This window comes from Peromyscus leucopus, chromosome 16_21 (genome assembly GCF_004664715.2).
Source record: "Peromyscus leucopus breed LL Stock chromosome 16_21, UCI_PerLeu_2.1, whole genome shotgun sequence".
In the NCBI taxonomy this organism is placed as follows: Eukaryota; Metazoa; Chordata; class Mammalia; order Rodentia; family Cricetidae; genus Peromyscus; species Peromyscus leucopus.
In genome coordinates, this window is record NC_051084.1 from 60,436,688 (window position 1) to 60,464,572 (window position 27,885).

Sequence of the window (27,885 nt, forward strand, 5' to 3'; positions counted from 1 at the left end):
ACCCCTTCATTTGAAAACATAAACAAGGTTTGTGTGACTAATTTCAGCAACAAATGGTGAGTTTATTTTAAGAGTAAGTTTCATAAATATATGTACCTCTAAAAATAAAAATAGTAAAAGTTCTAAAATGTTTATTTCCTTCACTAACTATGACAGTTCTGCTCAAGTGGAACAGCTTGTAGTTATTGGTGGTCTCATGCCTGAAGAACCACAGAGGTTTTTGGGAAAGGTATGTGCATGTCTGTGGGTATATATACTCTACTGCTGTTTCTGTGAACAGATTATCCAGGAAGAGACCTTTGATGATGAGAAGCTGTGCATAGATGGCCTGTATTCTACCAACCTAGGTTTACTGGAACTTGGGATGTCATTTACCTGGGACAGAGGTCTCTGAAACTGGTTTAATATTAGTTGCTCCATTATAAGGTGACACTATTGCCCAAAGACAAGTTCATACCCTAGTCAGGTTGTCCTCATTATACAGCATCATCCGTTCATACCCGTGAGTACCAAGATACAAGTCACTATTGCTTTCATTACATTGTAAGAGGTTCATCTTATTTACTAGCCCTGCAAAACCCTCAAATTAATTAGGATCATTAAAGCTATAATAATGGTCTTGCTTTTTTCCCCTATAGGAAGAACTATAAGCAGAATAAAACTATCAACAGAAGCTGTCTTGGTAAAGATAAGCACAGAAAAACAGAGCTGTAGTCAAGTACTGCAGATCTGGAGGCCACTGCAAACAATTTTTATGGGAACACCAATAATTCACATTTATTTCTCAATCGGTCCATGATGTTCTCATGCTACAAGCACGTAATTGAATAATTCCAACAGTGATCTCAAGTCCAAAATGCTGAAAATGATTTCTATGTGACCCAATGTTTTCTCTTGTGTGTCCTTGTCCTGTAGGCAGGTGACTATGGAGACATGCCTGGTGAGGCAGTTATCCCTAGAGTTGAAGTAGAAAGGATATCACTGTTTAAAGTGAGTGAGAATGTGAGGTGAGTTGGAAGGGACAAGCAAGTAAGTATAAAGTAAGTAGAAAAGATATTCAAGAAACAGAGGAGAATAGAACTGACCTAGAATAAAAAGAAAAATAGAAAGGCGATGCCTTAAGATGAGGAGAGAGTGGGGGTGGGGCTTGAACCTGAGGCTCAGAGACTCCGTAGTGTCCTTACCAAGCTTTCTGGTTTGCTGACAGCTGTGTATCCCACGAGTGGGCTTACAAGCACCCCTCTCCATCTATAGGAAGCAAACAGCTCTTTGTGAAAAGAAAGGAATGCAAATTTGTGTGTGGCAAATTTATTGTCTTTATTCCTAAGTTCCCATGGGAGTACCTCTCTGCCATTAGAGCTTAGTATTGATAGTAAGCATTAAAAAAGAAAAACAATATGGATAAAATGACATTCCATGTAGTTAACAAGGGTGGTGCAATAGAAAACTTAAATGGAATATTGTCTATAGCCATGTCACACCTTATGTAATTAATTGCCATTGAAACTATTTCATTTATTCACTCAATAAATCTCAAAGACCTATGAAGAACATAGAACCTGTGAATGTGCATATGACAAAACCTGCACTCAGGGAACACTAATTACATCATAAGGAGGTTGAGACATGTACAACAACTGCCACATAGAGAAAACTGTGACAACTGAATTAAATGAGTATTGACAACAGACGTGATTCAAGCATAAAGACAGCCACCATGGACACCGTGTTGTAGAGGATGATTCTTATACATTGGAAAGGTTAGAGTCCTATTTATGAGAAAAGAGGGTTACTTCTCATCACTGTTGGTAGGAGGGGACCATGGGATCCCATGCAAATGGCACATGAGACCCACTTAGAATACCCACATCATTGTTAATAGAGTAAAGCTCACACAGAAAATGATAAGTAAACAGTGGACAGGGTCATACAGTAAATGGCATGTGGTAATAGAGATGGATAAACTAGAGCTACTTAATCAATATTGATACCTCTAAAACTTAATGTTGAATTAAAACTAAATGAGTACAGGCAGACATGCATGCCCAACACATGATTGCAAACTCAGCTCTCAGGAGGCTGAGTCGAGAAGCTTTAGGGTGTAGTGCCATTCTGGACTTTATAGCCATGAATCATGCCTCTAACAAAAAAAAGGGGGGTGAAATATGGGATGAATTTTTGCAGTGTGAAAGAGACTATACAGTATTCAAAACCAGTGAAACTGATTTCATGGATTACCTAGCATGTGTGTATGTGTAAAACATCTTTTTAATATTTAAAAAGGACACTTGGTATCTATGAGTATAGCTGTGGGTGATGGAGTTGGGAGAGCACAGGTAGTGGTTCCTACAAAATCCAAATGTAATAATTCTTTAGAAATAAAATGAACTTAACTCTGAGAAAATACAACAAAATAAGTGTTTATATGTGTGGGGGCCTATGTAAACATTCATTTTATTTTTCTCAGACCTTTTGTGTTTCAAATATCTCTGAAGAGGGGGAAAAAAAAGCAAAGGCAAAATATGTATGTATGGAGACAATCCCCCAAAGGGAGGTATTTTCCTGAACTAATCTTCCAAACTGATGATATTAAGATTCGGTTTTATTTCTGAGCTTCCCGTGTTTTCAGTGTGTGCTGAATCATATTAGTCACCTGAGAAAAAATGAGTTTTTTTAAATATGTTTAAGATATGACTTTTTCTGAGCAATGTAAGTTTTTAGTAAAATTAAGGCATGACTTCCTTTGGCCAGACTAATGAATGATGCTTAGGGAGGTCTGTGTTGGAGCACTGACCTTGTCCTGCTTACAGATGGGCAGCAGCAGAGCAATGCTGAAAATGAGTGACATATTGGTCATGCATGAATAGTTAGTGGCGATTAAGGGCTAACTTTCCAAATGCTTTTACTCAGAGTCTTTTGCAGAACATATTGCAAAGTAAAACCAAATTATTCATTATGCCCTTAAACAAGCATGTACACATGTGAGCCTACACATGATTGTATACATTTCCAAAAGTTGATCTAACATGAGATCTGAAAACATTAGTTTAGAATCCCGTGAATAAACATATTGTCTAAGGGCAGAGGTTCTCAACCTGTAGGTTGAGACCCCCGAGGATTGAATTGACCCTTTCATAGCGGTCACCTAAAGACCAACAGAAAACACAGACTTTTACATTATGACTCATAAAAGTAGCAAAATTGTAATTACAGAGTAGCAAGAAAAATATTTTTATGGTTGAGGGTCACCACAACATGAGGAACTGTACTGAAGGGTCAGGGCCTTAGGAAGGTTGAGAACCACTGCCTTAGAGGAAGTTGTTTAAATCCCCGGTGGAGACAGCTAGTGGTGTAGTGTCTGCAAATATATTCAGTCATGGGCACTGCAGACCCAGCAAAGAGTTTGTGTGACTCAAAGAGTCTATAAGTTTGCTAATTTAGATATTGTTTATAAACACCAATCTTGGAGCACAAATGACCAAAATATACAGTCAGCTCTTGACATGGTTATTATTTTTTTCAATGTTTCATGCTTAAGGAGTGAAACTTTGGGCATAGAAAGTCCATCAACCTGTTATCTAAGTTCAATAATTTAGGACGGTATGGTTTACCTGAAGCTTCTTATGTGAAAAAAAGAAACCCAATCAGATGACAAGAGAGTTCTTGGGTTGAACCATGACCACTAGTACAGACTATGACTAAGGAATGAAACACTGTGACCTTCACACTTCTCATTCACAAAGAGGCAAGCAGATATGAGCTCCCAGGAAGTTGCTTCACTGAGTGAGTAAATATTGCATTGACTGGCAACCAGGTATAGATAATACAGCGCCCCCCCCCCCCCCGCAAATGCTTCCATTTTCTCCTGACTCATATATATGTTTGTTTGAGACTTAAGTGCTCAATAACTTTTTAAAAACCAAACTCCATTTTCAATTATCTCTCATACATGTCAACAAATACGGATTTTGGCTGTAATCAGATAATTAAAACACACTGATGTGAGATAGAAACTAAGATTTTTTTTCTTGACCTCTTTCTAACATCTAATCTGCATTCTATCATTCAACCTGTAATTGACAATCCACAATCCAATAATTTACCTTAACCATTTCTTCTCTGGTCGACTAGCTTAAGTATATAAAACTGGTAACTCATGGATAACTATTTTAAAGCAATCAATGTAAATAGATGTAATATTAGCACAGATTTTTAAAGCCTGCCTACTCAACTGAAGTGCAAGAAAAAATGCTGCAAGTACATTAAAATGTGCTTTTCGAGCTGACTTTCAGATTAGGCCCATATTTATAGAGCTGTGTAAAAAGCAGGGAAAGGAAACTAGAAATTCCAGAACATTTTCAAACTGGCTTAAGCATCTTAACACTTTATTGTTTTCTCTGCCAGGAGACTAAATGAATGCAGTTCCCTCTAGGGAAAAATCCACTTTAAAGAGAAAATACTTAAAATTCTTACCTTTGTAGAAGAAAAGAAAAAAAGAGCAACATCTTAGAAATTGGGGGAGCACGTCTCTGTGTCCTCTTATTGTCCCTCTGTATATACTAGAAATTAGTTTCAGATAATCAAATATTATTGTCATATTCCATACAGTTTGTATTTAACCTACACACATCCTTCAACATACCTTAAATAACTGTTAAATTACTTATAATATCAATAGAATGTCAACATTGTATAAGTAGTTGTTCTGTTGTATTATTTAAGGACTAATGACTATGAAGAGACTACATTTAGTGCAGACACAATTTCTCTTCACACATTTCAGTACTTGAATCCATTGAATCCATCACCCATGTGGAAACCACAGATGGCAGATAGATTATGTCTCTTTTCCTTTTGAGAATTTATCACACTGATACATGGTGACTATGAGCGATATGAAGCCGAAACCGCTAGGTCATGTCCTCAGGTAGTTTCAGTCATAAGGGAGAAACGTTGGCATGCACAGGGCGTGGCATGGCCTGAGAGATGCCATGACAATGACATATGCAGAAACTAGTCCCCTGGGGACATGGGGGAAGACAACAGACAGCCAAGTTGAGTACGTGTGAGGTGAAGGAGGACTGAAAGAGGAGCTAAAAGCAAAAGAGAAAACCTTACCGAATTCATCTGTGAGTTGTAAATGTATTTTCTATATGGAGGTGGGGGAATTGGGGAGACCTCTGCTTTCTTAGTCTTAGTCTCATGCCTGTTCATATATTTAATGTAGCTGCCTCTTAATGCACTCTCATTATCCCATTAAATGTCAATCTGTACTATAAAATCTTCAAGAGAGGAAATACTCCATTCGTTTCTAGTCTCTAGTACCTAATACAAGACCAAACAGCTGGTGGGTACGAGACTAATGCCCGTGTAGCTGAACAGAATGACTGGAAGAAAGAAGGGATGAGTAGATGAAAAGATAGGTGGAGAGATACTGGGGCAGATAGCACAGAGTGATGGGTAGATCTGGATTTGGAAAGTCTTATACTTGGGCTATGACGGCCCCAGTGGAAAAACCAACATAGGAGGAAAAATGCAACACACAGGGAGTGGTACAATGTAAAAATATTTTTACTAGAACTTATTCCCACCTATGTCTGGATCTTCCAAAACTTCGCATTTCATGCTCACACTAATATACTTGTTAAATTGTTGGACTAAGCCTTGTTTGCTTTAGAAGTCTATCCTTTCATTAAGATGACAGGTTTTAACTAGCAATGAAAGTTTTTCAATTTAAACAATAATGTTGCAATGTGTACCTCAATTATGTGAAAATAAACTGCCTATTCTACTGGAAAAAGTCTAAATTCGGTTAACCCCTTTAAAGTGGTGTTATATATCAAAGGGTATACCTTCAAACTACCAATGGAGGAAAAATAAAACTGTTCTGGAGACGCAAGCGGACTGAGCAGACAGCTGGAATTTGGGGGAAATGTCTGTGGCATTTGAGTTTATTTTTAAGGGAAAGTAAAAATTTTCCATTAAATTTTATAATGCAATAACATTTAAAAAAAACTTACACTCAATAAGCACATTTATAATGCTGATGTAAAACTCAAATTATATTTTATTCATGAATTACAGATTTCTTTTCTGATGGGGTCAGCAACATTTTAGAAGCCGCTTCCATCTCCCTCAGCACCTCTTCATTTTGCCTCAGTGTACACGCTCACACTCATATCTTTTTTTTAAAAAAATGTTTCATGACGTCCCCATGTGTAAACAATAACACACTGTTTATGAATTAAGAAACACATCAAATAATCTCTGGCAAATTAAAAGGAACCCAAACTTTCTATAATGCGTAGGTAACTTCAGAAGCCCTTGAGACAGAAGCGGCGTGAGGGAGCTCCGTGACCTGCCGTCTTTTTTTAGTTAGATGCTTCTGAAGGTGAAGAAGTTTTAATGACGTGCTTACTGAGAAGAGTGGGATATTATCCTCTGAATCATTCTCTCCAACTCTGAGTCCCACTCTCATCTGCCTCTCTCTCTTTCCCCTGCCTCACCTTCCTCTTTCACTCTTCACTTTCCTCTTCACTTTCTTGGCTTTCACACAAAGCCCATTTTTGCTTGGTGATAATCTCCGGGATTAGGGGAAGCTTAAATTAGACACTGGTCCGCCTCTGTACTATTCCTACCTTATCCAACTCGAGTTTCCCTGGATCTTTCTGACTTATTGATACACTGTCACAGTCTACCTCCCCTTTCTGGCTGGCCACTGCCAGGGACGTGGAGGTGGCAGCCACATAATAGCAAATGTGCCCTGTTCCTGTGTGGTATCAACCCTGAAGATAGATCCGGTGGTGTTCTGGAGAAGCGAACAGTCAATCCAAAAAAAAGAATTCGGTTTAACCTCATGAGACTGGAGTATAATTCTGAACAAGGGGACTAGCCGGATGACCCAGCTGGTAAAGGTGCTTGTTACTCAGCCTGGTGGCTTATATTCTACAACCACAATTAAAAATTCTTAAAGAGGGAAACGTCAGGTGTTACGTTCCTCATTCAAGTGGACTGAGGATTCTGTGCAGATAGAAATGTAAGAAACCAAGGTTCCAAGGGATGCCTCCTGTACCTCCCCCCGCCCCCCCCCCCAGTTGTTCACAACACTCAGGTATGTTTTCAACTTCAGCTGTGGTTTTGGATTCACAACCACAGGTATCCCTTGAAATGGGAACCGGAGGAAGCAGTTGCTTTCTACAGTGGCTCCAACTTTCTGTAAAAGGAGAGATGTGCCCCTTGGGTTTTCATTTCTGTGTTCCAGCTGCCACATTTTCTGAAGCTCTCATGTCGTAGCCTGTGTGTGGTGTTTCATAACCAACCTGCAGGCTGTCAGGATCAGTGAAGCAAGCCCTCTCCTGCTTGTCTTAGAAACACTGGATGATGCTCTCACTCTGCTACACTTTATTATTGCTATTTTTTACCTGTAAGGATCCTTTCCCCGCCCCAGCACAAGTAGATTTTTCTTAGCTGTCTATAATTTTCACTACTTTCAATTTTGCCTTCATTTCTAAATGTGAAATTTATGTCATAAATAGTGAATTTTGTCTCGTTGCTACCCAGACAGAAGGGGATAGAGGATGCCATCCAAAAGCAGAAACAAAATAATACTCTTTTCTAATTTTTTAAAACGTCTTTTGGTGACATTTAGCAACTGAATTATTTTGCACTTGTAACAATTAGTTTAGTAAAAACAATTATTTTAAATTATTTCACTGGGGTCAGTCCTTGAATATATGCTTGCCAATATAGCATTTTATTTTGAAAGTGAAAATATATAAAAATAACATTCATATTGCTTAATATGTACACTACAGTATATTCTGCCACTAGACATTCTGATTTATCAAAGTAGCAATATTTTAATTCTCCTCTAAACCATCTATTTCTAGATATTTCTAACAGAAATTGTTCTCAGGAAAACCAAAGTATAAATACCATGTACTTAATTCTGTGGTAAAATCATAAACTTGAACATCAGATAATTTACATAAAATTGTATGTCCTTATAGTCAATAAATATTCAGAAGACTCTTCTCACTTATTAACTAAAAATAATTGCATCCTCTTCATACTAAGACACTTTGAAACTTAATACAAATAACTCATATAGAATTTAGTGCAATCCCGGGCATGTGACAAGCATTTACTGAAAACTTCTTATTGTGTTCGAGTCCATGCTGTAAGCATAGTTTAGGGTAAGAGTTTCATGACATATATTTAAGCATTTATATATGTGTGTGTGTGTGTGTGTGTGTGTGTGTGTGTGTGTGTGTGTGTGTGTGCCTGACTGAATTTATGTGCACACAGGAGCTCACGTAGGCCAGAAGAGGGATTTGTGTCTCATGGGACTGGAGGTAAAGGCTGTTGTGAACCACCATGTCGAAGCTGAGGGTTGAACCTCGATCCTCTGTAAGAGCAGCAAGTGCTCTTAATCCTGTAGCCATGTCTTTAGTCTCAAGAACAATTAATGTCGAAATAGGTGTAAAAAGAAAGGAAATAACTGGGCATGACTTAACAAGTAACAGGGAGAGTTTAGAGGTTCAGGAAGCCAGTGCTAACTTGTATTTGGGTTACCCTGAGTTTGAAGTGACAGAAAGCCACTAGTGGAGTTCTGCCACAGCTGTCTCATGGACTGAAATAGAACTTCTATGTTGTTTACTTTGCAAAAGATTTTCATCGTGGGTCAACTGTGTTCCAGATACAGTGTACAAGTAAGACACATAGGAGGGATGTAAGCAAATCAGCCAGTCAGCCTCCTGAGGGAGATGTAAGCATAAGGAGACAATGCATGAGGCACATAGAGTTAGGAAAGAAGTTTCCAAGGCAGCAACACAGGAGACTTGAAGAATACCGAGAACACGCTGCACCAGGTAGAACAAAAATGCCGAATAACTGTAGCTGTTGAGGAAAAATGCTTTCCTGAGAACTAAATGTGTGGTTTAGAGATTAGAATCCTGCAGACAGCAGAGGTAACAGCAGATTATTTGTTGATTCTATTTATTTATCTGTCACTGCAGTGCATCACAATCATTACGTAAGCCCACTTTTCTAGTATGTTATTTTTTCATAAAATATATAGACGACTAAGGTAAATATAATTTTCCATAAATACTAATTAGGCATGCTTGAGTATTAAAAAAATGCTTAGTTCTGTAGGTTTTTTTTTCACATTTTCTAGCAAATTAGACATGTTTTTGAGAAGCAGTGCTGACTCTCTTTTAGTTCTTGTTGTTATATTTAGTAGACAGAATCTGTTTTAATTTTAAGGGGAAGAAAACTTGGTTCTTTCTTTGGTGGCTTTCTGCACACAAAAGGGAGAATATGGGGGAAATGCCTACACATAGGCTGTGATGTGCTTTCAAACATTACAACTCAAAATTCAGCCTCCCACAGTGACCTTAGGTACCACTAGATTGAGTTCAGATACACAATTAGGCTTGAATGTTTTTCTTTTCTTTTTCTTTTTCTTTCTTTTCTTCTTTTTTTTTACTTTGCCACGTGTTGGGTTCTGCAAACCACGTTTACAATCTTCAAATGCAAGGAGACAATTATGTAAACATCGGCAATGGGCTGCTATCCTTAGGAGACAATTCCAAAGGTTTGCGAAGATTCCTGAGAGAGAGAGAGAGAGAGAGAGAGAGAGAGAGAGAGAGAGAGAGAGAGAGAGAGAGATACATGTGTGTTGGAGAGGGCAAGGAAAGACTAGTGGAGAAAGTAGAATAGGGAGGAAAAAAGAGTGAGAATGAGGAATGGAGTGTTGCCATCTTCCCGAGCAGCAGGGAGAGTGAGCTCGCCGGATATAAGGTTAGTTATGGTGTTAGTAAGAAATTAATTATCCTCTTCACTGGAGAAAAAGTCAGGAGATTAGGACAAGTAGTAAAGAGTGAATGCATGCCCTGTGTAGGCTATGCTGAAAAAATTCTGATTGCTTCAGAGGAAAATAAGAAACCATTCATCGGTTTGGGTAGGGGGACAGTCATTTAAATACCGAGATGCGCCTGTGCGCAGTGTATGATAGAATAAAGACCAATTGGAATTGCAGAAACAGGCTGGGGACCGACTGTTCTGGCCAGCAGTTAACGAAGTATGAATCAAGATGGAACAACAAGGAAAGAATCTATCAATGTGTCTTCCAAAAATGCAAATGTCTGGAAATGTTCCATCTACCCAGAACTCATGCCTGTGTTTCACATTTCCTTATCTTGCCTATTGATAACTGGCAGATCAAGCTGTAGTGCGACTTTGCACTTGCAATCTCAGATGTAGAGATCGACTCTTGTGTATTCTTGGTGTCTGCTCAAATTTGTCAGGCTACCAGAATGACTGCAGCTTCAACTCCCATCTCGGAGAGGGATGCAGCCAATTTTCATTGGTGATAGAGGATCATGAGAACAGTGTGATGCTATGAACTGGTTACCACAGAAATTTAAGAGGCCTCCTAATTGCTCTGTTAAGGCAGCTTTGCCCTCATTCACTGCACCTTGCACATCCCGTCGTTACCCTCTGGGTTCAGTCCTCAAGTTCGTCACGGCTTGCTGTTCTGTCAGGAGCAACAGGTATGTTTGAGAGCATTCTGTGAGGATGACTTTCCCACTCATTAAACAGAAAGGCTCTCTGAACAGGAAATATTGCAGTTACTCTTTGTGTCCTATTAATCTATGGTATTGTTTTAATATTTAATACCCTTAATTGTGATGAACTAAATAATCATGAGGTAAAAATTGTCAGTTGACCATTTCCACCCTTGCTTTTTCTTCCTTTGGTCTGATAATGACTAGAATTAGAACTCTATGTGTACGGATCTAGTAAATATCTATAGCTCCAACTTCCTTAGACTATATCTCAGGAAGATTTCTCTGGCACACAAATGGACATGCTGGTACCATAAACCATTTTGGTCTGAACCTCATCATATCTACCCGGGTGCCAAGGTATTCAGGATGCACATGATTATGGTGCTAGGTGTGCTTAAGGTTGTTAATGTTTAAGAGAATCACAATTTTTTACATTTTTTGCTTAATTTCTTTTAAAAATCAATCTCCTGATTAGCTCACCTAGTTAATACATGAGGCTCTTTTTTTTCTCAGTGAAATAGATGAGCATTATAATGTTTTCTCAGACTAAATGTGTTATTTTTAGTACTTCTGAAGAATTTGGTATTTCCCCCATGGACTGTTCAGGCCTAAGGGAAGAAACAAGGTCTAGTTGGCTTCAGTGGTTCCTGAGAGACGCTCAGGAAATTTGCCAGAATTTCAAGATGTTCCAGGACTATAAAAAGTCTTCTTCACATTAAAGCCTTGCACACAGCAATTCACAGCTTAATTCATACCTTAGCATTGCACTTTTCTATAGTCAGCTCTGCATACTTCTTACAATGTTACCATTTTAATGTATCTTATAAAGCAGTATTCATGTGTTGATGCTCCCAAATCTACCCCTTGTCAGTTACACTTACATTTTCACTTTCTCTTTTGGGATTGTCCTTACAATTTAATACAAGTCTAAAGTGTGGTCACCAAACTTTTTCCAGTGTTTGCATTTTAATTCATCACTTAGATTCAAATGAATCATAGCTATGATTTCTGTACTCTGGGCATCAGCAGACCAAGAAGTCTGATAGTCAGCAGGAAGCTTTCTTGGAAGTCTCCAAATCCTTTCCTGTTGTGCTCAGATATGATGGAGTTACAGACAGCATTTCCAAAAGCCTGTTTGGAAAGAACAAATGTCCATGGAAGGCCCTTTGAGCATAAAGTTTGTTCTAAAGTTAAGATACATTTATTTTTGTCAATTTAAATAGTAAATTTTGCAGTTGAAGACAGTTCCATTTTAAAAATAAGAACATGTAGGACAGGCTTGAGGGCTGAAGGTGGGGAGAAGAGTCCATAAATGAGTGGATGCCGTTGAATTCTCCCTCTTCTTGTATGCTGTGTATACCCCGTAGTCTCAGTCATGTGAGGTTTTAGACGCTTCAATTGGAATGTTGCCTCCTTTCATCTAAAGTCCATCTAGGCAATCCACACACCCCGTGATTGCTGGATTTCTTACTTCCACAGTACCCGGGGAGGTGTATGGCAGAACATGTGCCATTTATTCCTTTAGAGGTTTGTCTCCCTTAGCTCATTTCTCCAGGTTCAGATTTTGTCTTTTGAATCATTAATTTTTTTCCTTTATTTTTTGTCTTTTGTGTGTATGGGTGTTTTGCCTGCAGGGGTCTGTGTATTACATGCATGCAGTACCTGCATAAGTCAGGAAAGGGAATTCGATCCCCTGGAACTGGGGTTACAGGCAGTGTGAGCTTCCCTGTAGGTGCAGGGAATTGAAACCCGGGTCCTTTAAAAGAGCATCAGTGCTCTTAACCTCCAAGCCATCTTTCAGGCCCTGTCTTTTCATTCTTACTCCCATTGCTGATTGAATGAAGAAATAAAGGCCGATTTGAAAAATTAAAGGACTTATTTTCATGTTTGATTCGTACAACCCAGCAATGAATAGTGTGTCCTGGACCAACAGCCGAGATCTGTGAACGGAACAGCTCTCCTTCATGCATTACAGGAAGTGTTGGCCACTTCCTGCATTACAGATATTTATCACATTTAATAAACAGTTCTTAAAACATGAGTATTTATAGTAGTCTGTGGCTTCAATGACTAAAATATATACACTTCTAAGTGTGATATACACTCAGCACTTACTCAGATAGTTTAAGGGTTTGAGAAACCCCCTTTGGAAGACAGTTAACTTTAAGGTTAAACGTGCATTTTGAGTAGCTTTCTTTAAAATTGCTGACTCATATTGGAGCTTCATTCATACGAAATAATTTAATCAATAGCAAGTCTCCTTTTAAATCTCAATCAGATCTTTCCTCCTGCTTATCCAACGACTGTTTTGAAATCTCCAAGAATTTTCTTGTTGTTTTGAGACAGGGCCTCACTGTAGAGTCCCGACCTTTCTGGAGCTCTTTATTATAGACCAGGTTGGATTTGCTCTCACCGAGGTCTGCCTTCATCACCCGCCTTTGCCTTCTAACGCTGGTACCGAATGTGTGCTCCACCACACCCAGCCTCCAAGCATTTGTGATTACTCTCTTTTTGAGTGTGTGCGAACCTAAATTCCTGCTCTCTTCATTTAAAATCTGTACCCATATAATGGTCCCCATCTTAAATACTTGCCAATCCAAACTTCGTTCTTTCTGGCACTTACACACATCAAAGTATTGAGGGCATAAAAGCAGGCAAATAATGCTCCCATCTTAGTTTATCTCTGCTGCTACAACAAAATACCACAAGCTTGATAATTTATAAATATAGAAATATTTCCCTCACATTCTGAAAATTAGGGACTCTAAGATCAAGGTGCCAACAGCTCTGGGTTCCTGTGACAACTTCTGTCTGCTTCTAACGTGGTGTTCTGGAGAGGACAGGCAGTATGTCCTCACACTGTGGAGGAAACAGGGGGCCACAAAAGGACTAGGGTGCTCTCTTTGTCAACCTCTTCTTCAAGTACATTGGTATCACCCTTTTCTGTTTGCTGATGTGAATTGCATCCAGGACCTTGAAGTAGGAGTAACAACCTCCTAAAGGCCTACTTCTCTTAGTATTATTGTATTGGTAATTGTCAACATAAGAATTGTAGAGAAAAAATGAAGACATCCTCTGTGAGAAAGTTTGATTTTGAATTATCGTGCCCCTTTCTTACAATACTATCTGTGTCCAATCAACACAATCTTTCTGCTCTTTTTTTCCTGTATGTTCTGATCTCAGTACTGAAAACTCACAGAAAGTCCAGATCTTGAGTCAGATCAAGCGTTTCCTGTGTTGAAAACCTTCTTCAAGCAGCACCAAAGCATTTCGAGCATTATAATAATAACTTAAGCTAATGTGCATGGATCACTTACTTTGTATCAGAGCTTCTGCTAAGATTCTATAAGTCTACCCTCATTTATCCTCACCACAATCTCATTATTCTCCTCTTACACAAGAGAAAAACCGAGGTATGGCAAGATAAGGAACTTATCAAGGTCTCTCAGATGGCAAGCTGGCACAGAAGTGCTTTCTTTCCTAGTTGTCATCGTTGGGCCACTTAATATGGCACATTGTTATAACTAAGTCTATTTGATACCTCATTTTATAAGTGAAAAGCCAAAAATGTATATGGCATGATACTTCAAGTTTTTAATAATGGGCATATAATAACAGCATGTAGTCATGGAATACAGTATGATTATTTATAAATTTTTGCAAGTGAGGGATGTGGTGGTATTGTGTTCCCCAAAATATTGTGTACTCTAATAAATTTATCTGGGGTCAGAGAACAGACAGCCACTAGATACAAAGGCTAGAATATGGTGGCACTCACACCTTTAATCCTAGCATTCCAGAGATAGAAATCCCTCTGGATCTCTGTGAGTTCAAGGCCATATTGGAAATAGCCAAGCATGGTGACTCACACCTTTATTCCCAGAAAGCCAGCCTTTAATCCCAGGGAGTGGTGGTAGAAAGCAGAAAGATATACAAGGCGCGAGGACCAGAAACTAGAAGCATTTGGCTGGTTAAGATTTTGGCTGGTTAAGCATTTGGCTGGTTAAGCATTCAGGCTTTTGAGCAGTAATTCAGCTGAGACCCATTCCGGATGAGGACTCAGAGGCCTCCAGTCTTAGGAGACAAGACCAGCTGAGGATCCGGCGAGGTGAGATAGCTGTGGCTTGTTCTGTCTCTCTGATCTACCAGCATGGACCCCAATAACTCACCTCGGGTTTGACTTTATTAATAAGAACTTTTAAGAATCCTGCTACAGAGGGATATTCATATCATGGTGGTTACCATTTCGTCTTCCTTAAAAATTTATTAATTCTTTGTCTTTGGAGCTTTGCAACTCCTCTGTTTGAGGTTTTGATAAGATACATGATAAGTTATTATAAACTGTAGTGATACACCTGTGCTTTGCAATACCAGAACACATTCTTCCTTTCCAGCTATATTTTGGTATCTGATATCTAATCTCCTTTTACCTCTGTGCATTAATCTTCCCAGAAAGTAGTGATGAGTATTCCACTCTCCCTATTCCCTCCCTCCCCTTGGCCCCTCCCCCTGTGTGTGTGTGTGTGTGTGTGTGTGTGTGTGTGTGTGTGTGTGTACATGTGTGGAGAGAGTGGTAGTGTTGGGGATTGAACACAGTGACTCATGCGTCCTAGGTGAGTTCTCTACTCTAAACTACATCCAAAGCTTTATTTACTCTGTGGAAATCAACTTTTTAGTTTCCACTGATGAGTAACAATGAAATTGTCTTTCTTTTATTAGCATAATTTAAGTAATAGTATAATGTGTTGGATCTCCATTTCCATCAATGATGTTGCAAATGACAAGATTTCATTTTCATGACTAAATAATATTGTATTACAGGTATGAAGCTCAGTTTCCTTATACATTCATCTATTGATGGATATTGGCTATTGTGAATAATATTTAAATTGATTTGAGAGTTCAGGTATCTTTTGTGTGATAACATGAAATTTGTAATGCCATTTTAAAATTTCATTTCATATGGCTACGCACCTGTTCATGTGATAGCTAGATCATGTGTTAGTCCTATTTTTAATTATTCTGATGATCCTCCATACTTTTATTGCTTTCCCAGCAGCTATCCTGATTTACTTTCCCATCAACATTGAAAAGGAGCTCTTCTTTCTCTACATCTTTATCACCATTTGTTATGTATTGTGTTCTTGATTATATCCATTATATTTAGTATTATTTGAATGTTCATTGTAGTTTTAAATTGCATTTTCTTTATGACTAGTATATTTTTACAAACTCATTGGCTATTCATGTTTTGTTTTGAGAAATATTGATGAAGATGATTGTCTTGTTTTAAAATTTGCCTTTTGCTTATGGATCAAGATACGAGCTCTTAGCTCTTCCTGCCACCATACCTTTGTTCTAACGTCTTGAACTCTGACTCTCTGAAACCGTAAGCCAAGTTAAACCCTTTCTTTTATGAATTGTCTTGGTCATGGTGCATTGTCACAACTAAACATGTTATAGGAAAATAACTAAGACAAGAATTTAGGCCTTTGGTTTTGGTTTTGCTCTTGTAAGTCTTAGTGTTTCTTATATATTCTCTATGTTTATCTTTTGTTCAATGAATAGTTTACAAGAATTTTCTCCTATTCTAGAGATCGTTCTTTCCTGTTGAATATTTCACCTGCTGTGACAGTTTGTTAGTGTGTTTCCCATGTGTGTACTTTCATTTCTTGTTCTTGTGCTTAGAAGGTAGAATCCAAAAGTTTATTGTCTACACCCATGTTATGATGAGGCTTTTTTCTAATAGGGGTATTGTTTTTGGTTTTACATTTAGGCCTTTGATCCATTTTGAGTTGACTTTTCAATATGGTAAAGTAAGGATCTACTTTCCGTCTTCTGATTTTGTACATACTGTTTTCCTGGCTCTACTTACTAAGGAGGCTGTCCTCTCTCTAATGTATGTTTTTTTATTTCTTTGCTGAAGCTCAGTCAGCTGTAGACACATTGATTGATTGGTATGTGTTGACTTTCATGGTATGTGTGGCATTTTGAGTTATTTTGAGATGAAATTTCTTGGCATCCTTATATGTAAGAAGTAATTAGCAGCTCACTAATGGCAAGGGTGAATCAATAAGTACTTTTACACATCACATTTTACTCACTAAAATAGTAGCCAAGAATTGTGCTCACCTGATAGAAAAATTTATTCTTCTGACACTGGTGCCACCAGTAGTGCCTTAGTCTCCACGAGCTGCCATTGCTTTAATGCTCACCTTACACATGAGATTTTAATAAAAGTCTACTACCAATGCTTTATTTTGATTTTTAAATCATAATTGTATATGTAAAATCATTGTTCATTCAATTGAGAAATATGTATTAGTGATAAATGTTGATTCCCAAGAATTATACTCATAAATCTACTCTTCATAAAAATTGGCAAGGGTTAAAAGGAATGTAATTGTATGTAAAGATTTTGCTCATATGAGACCTGTTGTTACATGTTACCTAATTAGTGCCCATAACCAAAGTTATCATAACCTAAATATTGGCATAGAATAAAAAGTGCTAATGAAAATATATAGAAGAGTTTTTGTGAGTGATAGGATTTTTAAACATACATGTTAATTTTTCATGAATTTAAGAATATTAAATTTCATCCACTAACCAGTTCTAATGCATTTATTTTTTTCCAAATATTCTTGATAGTTGTGTCTGAATAGCTGTTCAGAAGGCTGTCATTATATAAAGTGAGATTTAACCTGCTGCTAAAAATTAAGACACTATAATTTTCTATAATTTACATTGTTGTTAAACTTATATTCATAATAATGTGAGTTCCTTAAGTAAAGTACAACTTAAAAATGACATGACTTTATTTTAGTCTTCCTAAAACTTGCTTATTTTTTTGTGTTACTGTGCAAACCTATCCAATTAGTTACAGAACACTTGTTGCAGAACTAGATCATCAAAATAATGAAGAGTATGTCATGTTGGGAATATTATTCCTAATCTTAGAGTTACTCTCAGAAATGGGATTATTAAAACTCTCTATCCATAATATTAGCAAATAACTCTAACATAGTTAAAAGCATATAAATGGTTTTTTTCTTCCTTAAAAGTTGGTTCCTTAACACATGCTTTTAATTGATTTAGTTTCCCTCTTTCATACTGACTTAGAACAGGATTTGTTAAAATGTTGATCAGTGTTTTAAATAATACACACATCATTGAAGGTCATTAGTAGTGTAATAATTAGATAGGCTTTGGAGACATAGCATTTGAACTTATAAACTGATCTTTGGCTTAAAAGTTTTATTGGCGTTTTCTCTTTAGAAAATTTTTCATCTCTTCCTGTATGTACTTAGGGGTTCTGTTTGTGCAAAACATTTAGTGAACTGCTTTGCACATAATAAATCACTTTCTGGGATTGATACAATCCTATCATGGGCCAGAATCGTTTTGAGATAGAGAACTGAACTGCCTTCTAGTTATTTACTGATTTTTAGTTATAACAGAACCTAATGCAGAAGAGAATGACATGCTCAAAGTGAATGTCTGCCTTAGGGGAGCCACAGGCTCTTAGCTCTCCATTTTTTTTTCTCATTTGGTATTTAATCTTTTCTTCTGTCTTGGAAGTCTCTATTCAGTATGGCCATTTTTATTTCTCTCCTCATATGATGCATTGTTGTCTGCCTGTTTAGGAATTAGGGCTATATGTTTGTTTTTTTGTTTTTTAACACTTCCTTTTAGTATGTTTATACCCTGCCTTTTAACTCAGCTGAGAAGAATAAATTTTTCTATCAGGTGAGCACAATTCTTGGCTACTATTTTAGTGAGTAAAATGTGATGTGTAAAAGTACTTATTGATTCATTGAACACAAAGAAAAACAATAAAATTTGAGCATTCATGCACAGTAAGATATCTACAATTCTTTTAAACAATTTTTATTGTGTTATGTGTTCTGAGTGCTTTGCTGCATGCCTATCTGTGTACCATGTACATACAGTGCCCAGGGAAGCCAGAAGAGGATGACAGATACTCTGGAACTGGAGTTATAAATGGTTGTGAGCTTCTGTATGGGTGCTGGGAATCATACTCATGGACTCTGAATGAATAACCAGTGCTCTCAACTGCTGAGCCATCTCTCCAGCCCTTATATATTTTTTCCTCTTGTTTTCACTTAGTTTCTCGATAGTGTATCTGTGCTATGACGTCTCAGAAATGGTGTCACTGACTTGAAAGTGAGTGTGGAGCAGCTACTAGACAGACGTGATTCTATGTTCATGAAGACAAGGAGAGAAGCTAACTGCTAAATAATGTTTTCAAACAAGTCAACAGAAGCACCCGGGTGATCAAAAACTCAACGACAGAGCATGTCTTGAATACCTAAAAGTGACATTTTCCTTTGTTTTTGAAGGAAGGTCCTGATGTCTGTCTTCCAGCAAATGCAGTATGTGGACAACTGAAGTACTGACTCGCTCCTTGTCTTTCTAGAAGGTTGCTTCGTCCTTGTCGCTGCCATTGATTGTGTTTGTGTAAAGCACCCTAATTAACGGTAAAAGAAAAATGTGGAAAGTTATTTTTTGACAGCTGAAACGTGAAGATATATGATCTACTTTAAATATCAGACTATTTCTGAACATATAAAGCACAGGGGGTAACACTAGTGAGTTTTGTGTTGCTCTTTTAAAAACCTAAGACAAAATATTTTAAAGGTCTTCAGGAAGCTTCAGGTACAGATTAACAGTCGCCTGTTCATTAAAATGTTCATGTTTCTAAGGGGGATTAAGGTTTCATTCATTAAGCTTTGTCAAGATGTGAGGCAGGATATATTGCAATTATAATCACACTTGGTGTTTAGCATAATTCCCTTCTTAAAAGATGTCCTTTTGGGTCAGTAGCTGTAAAATATTTTATATTCTGAACATAAATGAGGGGTACTTGTACACTGTGCTGAAGCCATCTTTCTTTCTCTAAATCTCTATTTCCCATCTAAGAATCCTGCTCTCCCTTCCTATGATTGAAACTCTCAGATGTGGCTGCTCCAAACATGGAGGTGCTGTTGATTCCCCCCTCCCCAACAGAAGAGCAGGATAGAAGAGTAGGAACATTTTCAAGTAGCAAGTCCTTGGTACCTTCAGACAGCATTGCTGACTGATTTAGTCCACACTACAAACTGCTTGGCATAGGATTATTCTGGTCACTTAAATGTATTCTGTAAACTGAATGTAGTGGAGCAACTCTTTAATCTCAGGCCTTGGGAGACAGAGACAGGCAGATCTCTGTGAGTTCAAGGCCAGTCTCTTCTATGTAGTGAGTTTCAGGATAGTGAAGACCAAACAGAGATGTCATGTGTCAAAACAAGAGATGTGAAAAAAAAAGAACAGCAAAAATTAACCATTACAGAAAAGCTTTCTGTAAGAATGATATGAGATGGAATTTGAAGAGTAGATAGATTTTTTTAATCAGATGTTTATTATTTTTAATTATATAACAGTGTGTAGTTATGTCCATGTGAGTGCTGGTGCTGGCAGGGCCAGAGATGTCAGATTCGCCTGGAGCGTGACTTAAAAGCAGTTGTGAGGTGCCTGATATGGCTGCAAACAGTCAAGCAAGGTCTTTCGCAAGAGCAATGTGCTCTTAACCACTGAACCCTCTTTACAGCCCCTATAGATAGAACTTCTGTGGAGAAGAAGCATTTCAACCAGAAAGACTGACATAAGGAAAACCGAGGGCTTTGGGCTGTTTGGAAACAATAGGTATCCTAATTTTCCAAAGTGTTGGGCATACATATGATTTATTCATGGGTCTCTTAATAGGCTCAGGCTACTATACAAAACACAATAAGTAGAATGAATTAAATGAAATAATTTGGTTTCTTTTAGTTTGGAAACTAGAGATTCCAGATCAGTGAGCTGGCCAAACTGGCCTCTTGAAGAGATTTAGAGATGGCTACCTTCTTACTGGGTCCTTGTATAGTCAAAAAAGTATATATAAGCTTTCTTTTATCTCTTCTTCTAAGGGCACTAATCCTATTGGACCAGGGTTCCACTATCATATGATTTAAAATTAATTTAAACTCTAGCCAGCCAATTTAATTCCTGGCTTTCTTCCTGGCTTATAGACAGCCAACTTTGCATTGTGTGTTCACATGGCAGGGAGACAGTGTATGGAATTGCTTATCTACTTTTTATAAAGAAATGATTTCTGGGCTTTAGTTCCCCACATTTATCTCCAAATACAGTCACATTGGGGATTAGAGATTCAGTCTACAAATTTGAGGACACAAATATTAAGACATAAGGGAGAGTAGATTGAGTCACTGGTGAGGGAGTAAGGAAGAGGACATTCATATTTCCGTAAGGAGTCCACGGTGGGTGCTTATTGACTTTTGATGTGCACCTTGTCAGAATCAGCAGAAGCGTTTCTCATGCTTAAGTTACCATCATTCAGATCATGTTTCAGTAATTAGGAATACTCAGTGTTCACCAACTCCATCAGCTTCATCAAAACCGCATCCTTCTGGGTGTTTGCACTCGAGTCTTGCTTTCTAGAGAGGAGAGGTGACAAAGAGTGCGCCTTTTATTTGCCACTTTAAAGCAATGATCCCTCTTGGGCTTAAGTTTTGTAATATTATTCAAGACACAACATTGATTTTATGAAGCGTGTAGTAATTTCACCTTTACACATAAAGTATGTGAGGTCTATATAAAAGAGAAAAGTAACCATGACAACAAATACTATTATAACCTAGTTCATGAAGGCAGAGTCCATGAACATGCAGATCTTTGGCAGGAAGTACTTGTCTGTGATGAGACATACTTACCCTGCCAGAAATTTTATATGCATGTACATACATTAACAAGTCTTTTAAAAACAGAAGACAGAAAAAGCCAAAAAGGCTACTAAGAGTGTATCACAGGCACAACTAGGCAGCCTAATACATTTACAAATAAAAGTATGGAAGTTTTGATGCTGCATAGATGGCTCAGTGGTTAAGCATACTTGTTGTTCTTACAAAGGACCAGGTTCAATTCCCAATACCCCACGGTGGGTCACAACTGTCCATAGATCCAGTTTCAGGATGCACATGATACACAGACATATAGTCAAGTTAAGCATTCATACACATAAAATAAGTCAGAAACAATGAGATTTTATGACAGAAGTTGAAGTTTAGTCTTTAGTGCTTTCTAACTATAGTCCTTTGAAAAATAATCCCCTGAGGATTCATTTTTCTCATATGAGAAAACTGAAACGTTTATCCTCTTTCAAACTCACCTTATGGGTTCATCAGAATCAGTGATAATATCCCCAAAGTGATTTTTTAAAATATCACAATTATTTTACTAATCATACCATCACCACACTGTGATTATTTTCTAATATTTATTACTTTCAAGTTTCATGATTAAAGCTAATAAGTATGGAGATGTCAGTGTCACATAAAAATGTATAGGCATGATAAAAAGCCCTGTGAAAGGTGAAAGAATTTGTAGTGATTATGTATGAGGAAGAGATGGCCAACAGGTAATATGGTAATTGTCTTCCAGCACTTGGCAGGGTTAATAATGATGAACAGAAAGGGAAAGGTCAGCGTATAAGATCTAAGCTAATTAAACAGAATAACTTTCCACAGGGAAAGTCACTTCAAAGTAGAATTGGCTTCTAGTGAGGCTGTAGAATAGCCATCGGGGGCAGATATCCCGGGGCCAACAGTTAAGCTAGTCTTGCTGGACTCAGGGTCACTCACAGAAAGGATGCATCTCTCTCTCTCTCTCTCTCTCTCTCTCTCTCTCTCTCTCTCTCTCTCTCTCTCTCTCTCTCTCTCTCTCAGCTTTGTGCTCTGTGGATATAGGAAGCTGTGTGAACCTTGGATCCTGTAATGGGAGGAATGTAACTTATTTTCCTGGTTATTATTGTTGACCTGTGGGCAGTTGCCACCTTCCACTATGTGAGTCCTGGGGTTGAACTCAAGTCTTCAGGCATGGTGGCAAGTGCCTTTACCCAATGAGCCATCTTGCCAGCCTCCAATAGTTACTTTAAAATATTGACAGCACTGTTATTTAATGAGCATAGGAAATAGTACGATAGTCTTTTCAAGGTCATTTAAAGTGATGTAGATGGACAAAGGTCAAGGATGAGGGTTGGGCTGCTTAGAGGCAAGACAGGAATTGATCCTGTAGGAAGAAACTCCAAAAGGCATGGAGGTGTCTATGCAGAGAGAGGTTAGAGGAGGGAGGAGATCAAGATGTAAGCAATTTCTGTTTTAGTGAAAGGCATGCAGGACCGATTCTCCAGACTTCAGAAGCTGGCTAGCATTATCCTTTATCTTGTTTTTAAAAATTATTATTGAGAATGTCATACACGCATATATGTGCAATGTACTTTGATCAAATACACTTTCCAGTCTCTCCCGTGCAGTACCTTTCCTATTTCCCTTACCAGTTTTCCTTCCCTTTACATTCTCTTAAAATAAAGTTAACCTTGCTGAGTTTATTAGTGCTTCCTGTGTGTACATGGGTATAGGACCATCTGCTGGGGCATGGATAGCCTCTCAGTGGCCACATCCCTGAAGAAAACTGACCCAGTGGCCATTAGTTGCCAATAGCTTCTCAGCTGGGTCTGAGACTTCCTGCTTGGGGAAATGCAAATGAAGACTATTTTGAGATTTCACCTTACCCCATTAAGAATGGCTAAGATGAGTATCTGTTGAATTTGAAGATTAGTTAGACGGTAATCTTTTGTGCTCAGATCTTCAGCCTTCTGATGCCTCCACTTTGGTTCAATAGTTGAGAGGGTCCCACAGTAGACCCTGGAAATATTTTCTAGGCTATGATAGCACTAACAAGTCAGTTTTATCTAGGCTAAATGAAGCTAAACAAGATCTTTACCTCAGCTGCATGAGGTTAGAATGAATGAGCTGCTTATTTCCAGAATTTTAGGCAATCATAGTACAATATATTACACTAAATCATGGGCACATATCTGTTTTATTATCTAGCACTATGATTTTTATCAGCTACATTTCTAACTTAAGGATTAAAGCTATATTCTAAATAAAACATCACAACTATTTTTAAACAAAAGAGGGAAATCTTCATTTCCCTGTCTGCCTGCCTGTCTGTCGTCTGTCTTTCTATCTATTCATCCATTTTTCTATCCATCTGTCATCTGTCTTATCTTCTAATATTTTGGTTTTTCAGAAAAAATATTTTTCAGTTTTCTCAAATCTTGATAATAATTCAGCTCCTGGGTAACTTGAATTAGAGAATGGATTGAAAGGATGCTTGGTGGAGGTTCTGAGGAAGCATGAGCTTAGGTGCAGGGATTGGTCCTTTAATAATCACAGCCAAGTTCCGCAGTCAGTTCATTCTAAGTTAGCTTCATAGATGCTGTTTGTGCTTTATCATTTAGTGAGTAAACGTGTGTGACCATGTCACAATGGCAGGGTGGACTTTGCTTTGCTTACATTTTTATGAAACAAACAAATCTTTAAAAGCTCTGTTTATGTTTCCCAGGGGTATTATATATTGGTACTCAGGGACTAATTGATTTTTCAAAATTGAGTGTCTAAAACATCTTAGGGACATATAAGACTTACTCATGAACTAACATTAAATTAGCAAGTTAATTATACTTCTTATCCAAGGGATTTAAAAAGGATATATAAAATTGCTATCTGTTGAAAGGAGAAGCTAATTCCCCAGCAGGGGGAGGGGGCAGAAAACCAATCTGTATTAATTTATTCTGGAACTGCAATGATATTTAAATTAAATCACTGTGCTTTTGAATTCTACTGTGGGACCTGGTATTTGTCAATGGGCTATAGATTTTCAATTTTCAGTTCTGGCCCTGAGGTCTGCAGTCTTGCTTTTTACTCTGACAAACGGCAGCCTTTTGAGATTAGCCAGCTAGCCAGCCATTGGAGGCTGAGGCCGAGTGACTGGAGGGAAGTGAGAACTGCCAGGGAGATAATAACTCAGCTTTGCTGACATGCTCCTCATACCAGCTTTCCGAGGGATGTGTCATCGTTTTTACAGAATGACCCCCAGTGAACCAGTGGCTCTATGGCATTTGCCTTTCTTGTTCACTCCAAGTTCTTTACAACCAAGCCCTTGGGATTTATCCTCCTGTAGCTTTACACTATTAATCTTTTGAAGAAATTTTAGGGGTTTTTATCAGATGGGAGCAGAGGCTTAGAAAAATTGATTCTTTCTAGAGTTAAAGGTGTAAATCACTGATATTACCTACTATCCTGGTATAGTCTTTTCTTTGTTTCTACTATATGTGGTCTTAGCCTCTTACTGATCGAAACTGCAGTACTCCCACTGTTTAAATTCAGAGAAGTGTGTCTTTGGCACAACTGTTATGGGATCCACTTTTATTAACTCTCATGAAGGCTTTTGACTTTTGAAGTGTGAGGCAATGAATCTGACATGGTCTGCTGAATATGTCATCATCATTCCGTGGAGACAACTGGTTATTCTCTCATCTTATCTCGAAAGCAAAGACAACTCTTGGAATGTGAGTCGGAGCAGAAGCATGTGGAGATGAACGTGAAGGAGAGCAGCGAGTTTTCGCTCTCACATTTCTCAGTGTCTTTGAAGTATTGCCTTTCGCTGTCAGAAAACAGCACAAGAATGGTTCCACCATAAAGCACCTCGCTCTAACAGAAACTCAATTTTACTGAGTCAGAATATGCCTAGGGCTAACAGAGGCAGCAGGGTGATGTGTTCCTGTTGCAGGGTTTCCATTTAAAAGCTGGCTTGTGTCCATGTCCCTAGGACTCTTGTGGTGGTTACGATGGCAGTTTTGAGACAGATATCCCTGGTGGGCCTTGAACTCCAGCTCCTCCTGCGTTAGCTCCCATAGGGCTGGGATTACAGATGTGTGTCGTTGTACCCACTTCCAGATCTCTAATTGGTTTTTAAGTGAAATTTGGAATAAATCATTTGAAACTCTTTGTGATTTAAGGAATCACAGACATTTCTATGCAGAATTAATGGAAAACACAATGCTCTGGTAGTTAGCAAATTTATTGGTTTACGGTTCAGCTCTTTTCCCTTGGTTTAACACCTTTTTATATTAAGTAATCTACATCAGGTTTATTTTATTTGTTTTTGCTTTACTTTCAGCAGTGCTGGGGATTGAACTTAGGGCTTCACAAATGCTAGGTAAGGTATCTTACATCCTCAGGCCAGCTAACACTATTTAAAATGTAATATTGTTATAGGTTTTTTGTAGTTTTGCTTCTTTTTAGCATTTGGACATTTTCTTTAGAATCTGGGCATATCTTTATACTAATTTCCTCTGATTCTTTATAATATGTTTTTTTTTTTAATTTCTTTGTGGAAATGAAATTAGTATATCTAGATCTTTCATTTTGTTTTCTTTCTAAGGCTTGTTCTAGAACAATATAGGACTAAATGTTAATAGATATATGACTGGCCCATATCCAAAATAGTGTTTTAACACAGCAGAGAATATATTTTTTTTAGGGTCGGATTGCTTTTGTGCATAGTACATGTATTTTCAGCTTGTTTTTCAGTAGAGATATAGTGTGTGTGTGTGTGTGTGTGTGTGTGTGTGTGTGTGTGTGTGTGTATGTGTGTGTGTGTGTGTGTGTTTCTACGGCAAACTTAGGATTTCCTTGGTCCACCAAACCAGACTAGTTCATAAAATGGGATTTCAGGTAATTTTGTCTCTGTAACAATGGGCCCACCACGACTGGTTGGCATGATTAAATGTGCAACTGCTACATCAGTTCCCAAGGACACCATTATCCTGCTATGTAAATCGTGGCCAGGCAAGCCAGGGCTCAGTCATTCAAGCACAGGATGGAGGCGGCACAGTCTAGGCCTCCTAGAGCTATGTTATGGAAGTGCTTGTCCCAACAGATTGTCTTTAGGGATGGTGATGGACAGGGATAGTGGCCAGACAACTTTTGATCCTCAAGAATGGGAATGCTTACATCAGGATGACAGGGGGGAGTCATGGCTATGACTGCCATCTCTGTTGTCCATGCTGTGAACTTTTGTAGACTGCTTACACACCTGGATGAGACCTGTACCGCCTGTCTCAGAGAATAACCAACTCTGACATTAATATACACTTAGGTTAAGACTTATTTCACTTATTTTTATTTCTAAACACAGTATACCTCAGAGTAAGAGCTAGATAAGGTAAGCTCTCGATTTAGTTGGTGTCTGTGACAGCTAGCACAATACCAGGGAGTTAAGATGAATGATACACGATCTCTATGAGACAAATACCTTTTGTAAGTAGGAATTGCTTCCAGAACAGAGCTAATGCTACTGAACTATAAGCTAGAGAGTGACATGCAAGTGGAATGGGAAACTCGCTATACTGATAGATGCCACATATCTTTCCATAGGTGATTTTTTCCCCTGGGTGACTAGTAATTATAGTCATTATTTTTTTGTGATACATCATAGCTCAGATAGCAACTATTTTGTTTATAATCAGATGAATAAGATATTATGTTTGGCTTTGTTTATGGAAAAAGACACATTATGAATTTGTGGTTATAAGCTTGTTAGTAAAAAGGATGAATGGTTTCTTGTAATTTGAATTTTCATAGCAAAAGAGTAAAAACCAGTATCTCATTGTAGCATTGAAATGCTTTGTAACCTTGCATCTGTTGGAAACCCATGGACTCTGTCAAAGAAGTCACTTGGAGAAGAAATGATCCAATGATAGGGAATTAAGCAAGTCAATGCTAAAAATGATGCTGATAATTGTAATGATATCAATAGTTCAGCTCAACAATGTGGCCACTGTTGACATTTTAAATGCCATATATTGTTAACTTCATTTTAAGGATACAGAATTTGAAGGCTACAAAGACCAAGAACATCTCAAGGGCATAAATGTGAAAGTCAGGACTCAAGTCAGATAGTTTTAGCTTTGGTCTCTTAGTTGTCACAATCCTTCCATTAACCCATAATTAATATATGATGGTAGAAAATCAAGAGTGCTCTTTGGCGTCAGCGGCAGAAGCAACATGACGAAAGGAACATCATCCTTTGGAAAACGTCGCAATAAGATGCACACGCTTTGCCGCCGCTGCAGCTCTAAGGCCTACCACCTTCAGAAGTCAACCTGTGGCAAGTGTGGCTACCCGGCCAAGCGCAAGACAAAGTGTAACTGGAGTGCCAAGGCAAAGAGAAGAAACACTACCGAGACTGGGCGGATGAGGCACCTGAAAATTGTCTATCGAAGATTCAGACATGGATTCCATGAAGGGACAACACCAAAACCCAAGAGGGCAGCTGTTGCAGCATCCAGTTTATCTTGAGGAATTTCAGTCAGTCATAAAATAAATGTTCTGGTTTTTTTTTT

At 38.1% G+C, this 27,885-nt stretch overlaps 2 protein-coding genes across 3 annotated transcripts in view; both read left to right on the top strand.

Annotated features, from left to right (window-relative positions):
- The window catches only part of Kcnq5 (potassium voltage-gated channel subfamily Q member 5), a 543,303-nt gene that overhangs the window by 14,060 nt on the left and 501,358 nt on the right, over positions 1 to 27,885 (top strand). The gene's annotated exons all lie outside the window — the stretch shown is intronic.
- LOC114692335 (60S ribosomal protein L37-like) lies at positions 23,691 to 27,878 on the top strand. The gene has a single exon (XM_037199652.1). The coding sequence runs from the start codon at positions 27,548 to 27,550 to the stop codon at positions 27,839 to 27,841; it is 294 nt and encodes a 97-aa protein (XP_037055547.1). The 5' UTR covers positions 23,691 to 27,547; the 3' UTR covers positions 27,842 to 27,878.